The 7,432-nt window shown below is 47.2% G+C and overlaps 1 protein-coding gene across 1 annotated transcript; it reads left to right on the top strand.

The window, feature by feature from the left end:
• The first annotated feature begins 2,594 nt into the window (after nt 1-2,594).
• LOC135507751 (C2 calcium-dependent domain-containing protein 4C-like) lies at nt 2,595-6,495 on the top strand. Its single transcript, XM_064927377.1, has 3 exons — nt 2,595-2,797; nt 3,979-4,747; nt 4,881-6,495. The coding sequence occupies exons 2-3, from the start codon at nt 4,004-4,006 to the stop codon at nt 5,427-5,429; spliced, it is 1,293 nt and encodes a 430-aa protein (XP_064783449.1). The 5' UTR covers nt 2,595-2,797; nt 3,979-4,003; the 3' UTR covers nt 5,430-6,495.
• The last annotated feature ends 937 nt before the right edge of the window (nt 6,496-7,432 follow it).

Below are 7,432 nucleotides of genomic sequence, written 5' to 3'. Positions count from 1 at the left end.
CTTACCCTTTATTTATGTTGTTCTGACTCCCCCTTCCCATTCGGCCTTTTCCTATTTCTTATACCCTTTCATCACTCTTCTGAAAATAGCTATTCTAACCCTAATCCTTCCAAATCCATACTTTAACCATAACTGTTGACTCTGAAGATCTAAGTGTGTGTGCACAGCATACTCCAACGCCAAACGCCAACTTGAGTAGGTTTGCCATGGTTGCTATGGTGACTTCCCAGACGATTTAGAACCCTTCCCCATCCTGTATCTTTATTAGTCACCAGATCTGTGATATTTACATTAGACATGTTATTGTTGCATATTGTTACTTCAATTTCTAATGTGGCACAGAGCCAGGAGCTGTCCGTGGTCCTCATGTGCCTAGTATGAACATGTGGTGCTGAAAGAGAGTGAGTCAGAAAAGAGAGACAGAGGGGTATAGATTCCATTGGAGTTGGATTATTCTCAGTTCAGTCCAGTTCAATATTTTACACCAGCATTGTCGTGACTGATAGACTTTCAATGCACTGATGAGGGACTTGATTTAGGCTTTGTATACTTGCAAAACAATCATTTCTTTACAAGTGATGAGTTGACAATCTTTAACACTGACATTCATTTATAGTCATTGAATCTCAACAAAAAGATCTATATCTCAGGACCATGGAGAGGGACAGAAGTCGGCTAGTCCCAGAGCCCAACACGCTATAGTTATTCTTGTACATTAGTTCCATGGACAGCTCCCCGGTGATTCTGTGTACAATCCCTCTTCTCCCTTTCTCTCAGTTTGACTATTTGTGTGTGTGTGTGCATGCGTGCCTGCGTTTGCTCATGAATGTGTGCATGCAAAAATATTGTTTTTGTCTTTTATCATTTTATTTTAGCACCAATTTAGATTGAGAAGAGCCTTCAGTTTAATGCTGAACTATATCAACACTTTCCCACTGATCCTCTACATGCCATTGCAAACAATAGAGTGCCATCATTTCCCCACAGCCCAAAGGGACCAGACTGCCAGGCGGTTTCTCTCTAACAGCCCCCTCATTGCCCATTGGCTTATTGAACCAGCGATGGATGCAGAGCTCCAGTCAGGGAAACTCTTACAGCTCTTGAGGATAACAAATCTTCCTATTTAAAGGGCCACCCTCTCCTACTCCCCTTCCCCCATTGGCCGAGCAATACAGAGTAATGCAATGCAGGGGTTAGAGTGTCACTATAACTTCACTAAGGGACTGATCTATCCAGTTATCACAGACAGAGACCTCCAGGAGACCTGCTGGCTGGGAGTAGATGAAGGATTACACTGCGTTGTTATCAACTCCAGGTTTTGCAGTAATTCTATTTATGTGGTCTATCTGCCCTGGCCAAATGAAACACAACTTCCACAGAAGTGGATCTGCACATATGACCTGCAAAACGCAACACAATATGTTTTTAAAGTCCAGTCAATTCCACAGGTGTCTTCTGCTTGAAATTCTGATTCCATGTCAGCCTGCTTGATACAATGGACAATGTTGTATTTGTGTCGTGTACTGTGGAAGCTAGTAGCTGAATTACAATAACACACACAAGCTACACTACATGACCAAAAGTATGTGGACACCTGCTCATCGAACATCTTATTCCAAAATCATGGGCATTATGATGGATTTGGTCCCGCCTTTGCTGCTGTAGCAACCACCACTATTCTGGGAAGGCTTTCCACTAGATGTGGGAACATTGCCGCAGGAGACTTGCTTCCATTCAGCTACAAGAGCATTAGTGAGGTTGGGCACTAATGTTGGGTGATAGGTCTGGCTTGCAGTCGGCATTCCAATTCATCCTAAAGGTGTTCGATTGGGGTTGAGGTCAGGGCTCCGTGCAGGCCAGTCAAGTTCTTCCACACAGATCTTGACAAACTGTTTCTGTATGGACCTTGCTCTGTGCATGTCATGATGAAACAGGAACGGGCCTTCCCCAAACTGTTGCCACAAAGTTGGAAGCACAAAATTGTCTAGAATGTCACTGTATGCTGTAGCGTTAAGATTTCCCTTCACTGGAACTAAGAGATCTAAACCATAAAAAACAACCCAAGACCATAATTCCTCCTCCACCAAACTTTAGAGTTGGCACTATGGATTAGGGCTGGTAGCGTTCTCCTGGAATCCGCCAAACCCAGATTTGTCTGTTGGACTGCCAGATGGTGAAGCGTGATTCATTACTCCAGAAAACGCATTTCCACTGCTCCAAAGTCCAATGGCAGCGAGCTTTACACCACTCCAGCCGACACTTGGCATTGAACATGGTAATCTTAGGCTTGTGTGCGTTGAGACAAGAATGGAGGTAGAATGTCTGAGTAGTGGAGAGAGGAGGAACAATCTTGTCCACAGACAGGGAGGTCGTTAACGTTAATGTTATTGTTTGCAAATACAATGAGTTGGCTATACGAAATAGCACGGAAACACTGATTTGCCCCGCGGTTAACATCAAAACACGTATTTAAGCAAATTACATTCTATTTTGAGGAGGGCGGGTGGACAGCTTGGGAACCTCCCACTGGCTTCCAGTCACCATGGAGAGCGCAGCGCGCGGGGTCCATATATAACCCAGAGGTGAAACTGAATCATCAGAGCCCCAACTATGTGTTTTTGTGCCCAACAGTTAGGTTACTCTGTCTGTGTAAAGTAAGTTAGCTAGGCAACCCATGTGAGGTGAATTACGGAAAGTGTTGAGGGGACACGGACAGACGCATGTGAGGGAAGTTGAAACATTTTATGTTTTTATCCGGAGTTCAGCAGGAGAGCGAGAGTAACACTTCAGCGCAACGGTGAGATCCATGAGTTCCAGTGATGTGACAGGTCCTCCGGTTGTCTTTGCTTGTAGACTCATCAGTAACCGTTTTTTAATCAGTGTCCGTGATTTTGTCTGTGTCTATTTTACAAGTTGTTCTCATTTCAGGGACGATCCCGCCTAAAGTGCATAAAAGTTGGTCAGCTGCGCACATTGTCAAATATCTTTATAATTACATTCTCTCATCGATTATAGATAACCGTATTTTTTTTATTGGATATGCAAATATGTCTTTGTTTGGTGGAATCATAAATCTGACTGAAATGACTTTACCTCTCTTTGATATGATAGGTTATGCGCATTGTCGCGCACTTATGGGAAGTCTTCACGTTTATCAAAGTTGGTGCCTTCAGTGGAAGCAAACACATTTAAAACTGAATTTACTTTTTTTACACTGATTTATTTAATGTTCAAGGATTTTAGAGACTTTCATCAATGGGGTGCAGTGAACAATCTTTCTTTGTTCTATTATATCACAAGGACTGGATTTAATCAGTCCTGTCTATAGTCCACCAGGATTTATTAGGCACAAGTATTTTAATTAGACTACATAAAAAGGAATAATCATATGCTACTGCGTAATAGCCTACTGCAATCGAGATTCGATTGAATTGAGGGTACTACCGCAGGGGGGCGATTCAATATAAGCTTTAAAAGGCATAGGCTACAGCCTGGAGCACGCTGGTGCTTAGCAACACGTTTGGACTTGCAGTTTGGCTTTACAGCCTCAGATTTTTCTTGGAATGATTCCACAACAGCAGTGATGTTCAATTATCTGATAATAGGGAAATGCTTTGGTTTGGAGTTGCTATGGAAGCTCTCCTGTGGTGTCTCTGACATTTCACCAGGCACTGGGTGCATCTCAATAGTCTAACATGGTTTCCTCTACTTGCATGATTTCCTTGATCCAAACTGTTTTGAGAGGCAGGTGGCAGGTCATAGCAAATTAAGTTGACTTGCCGTATTGCTTTCAACTGACATCAGTGCAGTTTAGGAGTTGAAGCAAGGAAATGGCATAAACTCACAATATTGAGACTCCTCCTATCTGTCTGTGTCTGTATGCCACGGTTTGATTTACATGTTGACTCAAGGTGATGTCACTTCCTACCTACCTGTGACTGTATGACATCATTACTTCCTGTCCACCTGTGCCTGCAGCTAGCTTCAGGCCCTTGAGGGAAGCATGTGGCTCCTGGAAAAGTTCCGTGGCCCTCACAATGGTCACTCTGCATCGGCAGGGGACAAGCAACAGAACCAGACTGGCCCCGTCTCCGTCTATAACAACATCATCACCCCTGATAAGATCCCTGACTTCTTCATCCCCCCCAAACTCATCTGCTGCCCTTCAGAGGCAGAGTGCCTAACTCCGGAGACCCAGCACCGCTCTACTCTGTGCCCCTCCGCCTCGGAGCACACCATCTGCAGCCAAACCCAGGGCAACTGCACCCGGAACCCCCGCAGCCCACGTCTGCTCTCCCGGCTGACTGGAGACACCCGCAGCCTCTTGAGGGCCGCTAACCGCCACGTCATCCAGATAGAGAGCGCTGACGACCCGGGGAGTGAGGTAGGGGAGGGGGGAGACCCTAACACCAATGCAGACCCCCAGTCCCAGACAGCCATGTCCCTGCCTTACATCCCCAAAGCCCAGACCTCGTACGGTTTCTCCACGCTGGTGGAGAGCCCCCACACCCGCCGCAAGGAGTCCCTGTTCCACAGCAACCCCAACAGCCCCCACACCTCCCCGGGCTCCCAGAGACGCACCCAGGGTGGGAACCACCTGACCCCCTCCGACCCCAACCCCTACCGCTATTTCAGCGGGGGTGAGAGCGACACGTGCTCCTCAGCCGAGTCCTCCCCCTTTACCTCCCCTCTCCTCACCCGCTCTGCCTCCCTCCTCCGATCCATCACCCAGGAGACGCAGGCCAAGGTAAACAGTAAGGATGATAACCATAAGGATGATCACTTTATTTACAAAGTGTTTGCAAAATACATTTAGCTCAGAATTTCATGATCCCTTCTTTCTTATTATCATCCCTTCCCTGATTTGATTTCCCCCTCAGGTGTCTCGTGCCAAGCGTACCCTGGCGCGCCACAGCTCCCTGTCCACAGACGAGTGCAGCTCAGCCGACAACAGCCCCAACCTGACACGCCGCCGCCTGCGCTGCCCTCCCTCCCCCGCCTTCCGCGGACGCAAGGGGACCGGCTCCGGGGGGGCAAGTTCAGACCTCCAGCGCGAGCACTCGGTCAACCTCCACAAGGGCGGCACGCTGAGAATCAGCATGCACTACGACGCCGAAACGGCCCGGCTGAGGGTCCGAGTGCTCGCCGCCGAGGACCTGTATGACAAACAGACGGACGTGAAGAGCATCAACTGCTGCGTGTCTCTGTACCTGAACCCGGGCAAGCAGCAGAAGCAGAGGAGCACTATCATCAAGAACAGCCGGAACCCCGTGTTCAACGAGGACTTCTTCTTTGACGCGGTGCCCGTCACCCAGGTCAAGAGCCTGGCCATGAAGATGAAGGTGGTGAACAAGGGGACCAGTCTGAAGAGAGACCTGCTGCTGGGGGAGAGGGAGGTGCTGCTTAGCGACCTGCTGCCAGGCTTCTAGGGACACAAAGATGCTCCCTCCCCTGGTTATCTCCCTTATCACTCTTCACTCGTTTACTCCCATTTGCCTGATCTGATAGGGAATCAATTATGGTGGGCACTAGGTAGAGCTATTGCTTCACAGTTCAACTACCATAGGTTACCTACCACAGTTCACCTACCACAGCTCACCTACCACAGTTAACCTACCACAGCGCATTTACCACAGCACACCTACTACAGTTCACCTACCACAGCTCACTTACCACGGTTCACCTACCACAGTTCACCTACCACAGTTCACCTACCACACCACACCACAGCACCCCTACCACAACATACCTACCACACCACAGCACACCTACCACACCGCACCTACCACAGTACGCACCCCTACCACACCACAGCACATACCACACCTAACACAGCCCCCTACCACACCACAGCACCCCTACCACAGCTCACCTACCACAGTTCACCTACCACAGCACACCTACCACACCGCACCGACCACAGTACCCCTACCACACCACAGCATCCCTACAACAGTTCACCGACCACAGTTTAACTACCACAGTTCACTTACCACGGTTCACCTACCACGGTTCACCTACCACGGTTCACCTACCACAGTTCACCTACCACAGTTCACCTACCACAGCTCACCTACCACAGTTCACTTACCACAGTTCACCTACCACAGTTCACCTACCACAGTTTACTGACCACAGTTCACCTACCACAGTTCACCTACCACAGCTCACCTACCACAGTTCACCGACCACAGCTCACCGACCACAGCTCACCGACCACAGTTCACCTACCACAGTTCACCGACCACAGCTCACCGACCACAGCTCACCTACCACAGTTCACCTACTACCCAGTCAAGTCAGATCTGTGAAGGGGATTGAACAAGAACAAAGGGGAGCAGACAACTTGTTGGAATGAAATGCGGCCAGGCTGTTTCTCCTGTCTGGACTGACTGAGATCAAACCCTGTGGTGGAGCGCTTTAGTGAAATTGGTCACCTTGGAGACCAGCATGTAGCAGATCAGAGTGAGGAGGTGTGTGTGTGTGTGTGTGTGTGGGGGGGGGGGTTCTCCACATTGTGGGTTTGATTTCATTCTACCATCACATTATCTTACCTTTTGACAGCAGTAGTAAAGCTATGTTTTTCTTGCTACATCTCCCCTCTTTATGTTGTATTGCTGAACTGTCTTTATTGATTCACTTGAGGGTATATTCATATTGTGTTATTCAGTACATGTGCAGTAGCTGGGTTCCATATCAGTAGTGAGGAAGCTGGATGATACTAGTGTGAGTTGTTAACAGTATATTTTGTAATTATTCTCTACTTTTACCAGAATGTCATTTTGCATGCTCTTTGTTCTTAAACACATTGATCATGATCAATGGAAGATTCCTTAGTTTTAATTAAGAGCTGTAAAATCAGAATCAGTGTTAGATTGAACATATGGATATGATTGATGTTTGTGTGACACGTTGACTTCTATCTATTAAAAAGCTCTAGCTCTTCTCTTTGCTTTCAGTGATACTACATCCTATTCTCAACATGTTGTGTGACAACGAGCTGCGCAAACAAAGACTCACTACCAAATGACCAGGGTCTGCATTTATAAAGGGTCTCAGAGTAGAAGCTCTGATCCGGGATCAGGTCCCTATACTCATATCCTAGAGCAGCAGTAGATGCTTTATGAGATGCACTATCCTTAATGTTTCCAGCATCATAAACAATCTATAGTGAGTGCGCTCCATTTTCCTTGACTGTACCTTTCAATCTTATCCCACAGGATCTAAATTGGTTCTAAGAATAGGTCAGTCATTCAAGTGGCACTCATTCCACTCAGTCGTTTAAACAGAACCTACACAAGGTATCCTTTTCAAGGATTTTTGCAGCGCTTCTCATATGCAACGGATTGGTTCGTAGTGCTTTCAAGCATCCATTTAAATGTCCAATTGTCGTTCCCTTTTCACCAGCTCTCATTTGAATGAGTCGAATAGC

The sequence above is a fragment of the Oncorhynchus masou genome, chromosome 3 (assembly GCF_036934945.1).
Source record: "Oncorhynchus masou masou isolate Uvic2021 chromosome 3, UVic_Omas_1.1, whole genome shotgun sequence".
Lineage (NCBI taxonomy): Eukaryota > Metazoa > Chordata > Actinopteri > Salmoniformes > Salmonidae > Oncorhynchus > Oncorhynchus masou.
Note: the sequence above shows the minus strand (reverse complement) of the source record. Positions and strands in the feature narration are given on the sequence as shown.

Coding starts and splice junctions, on each gene's coding strand:
- LOC135507751 (XM_064927377.1), top strand. CDS start 4,004: ATGTGGCTCCTGGAAAAGTTCCGTGGCCCTCACAATGGTCACTCTGCA. Junction 4,748..4,880: donor CCCAGGAGACGCAGGCCAAG/GTAAACAGTAAG, acceptor TTTCCCCCTCAG/GTGTCTCGTGCCAAGCGTAC.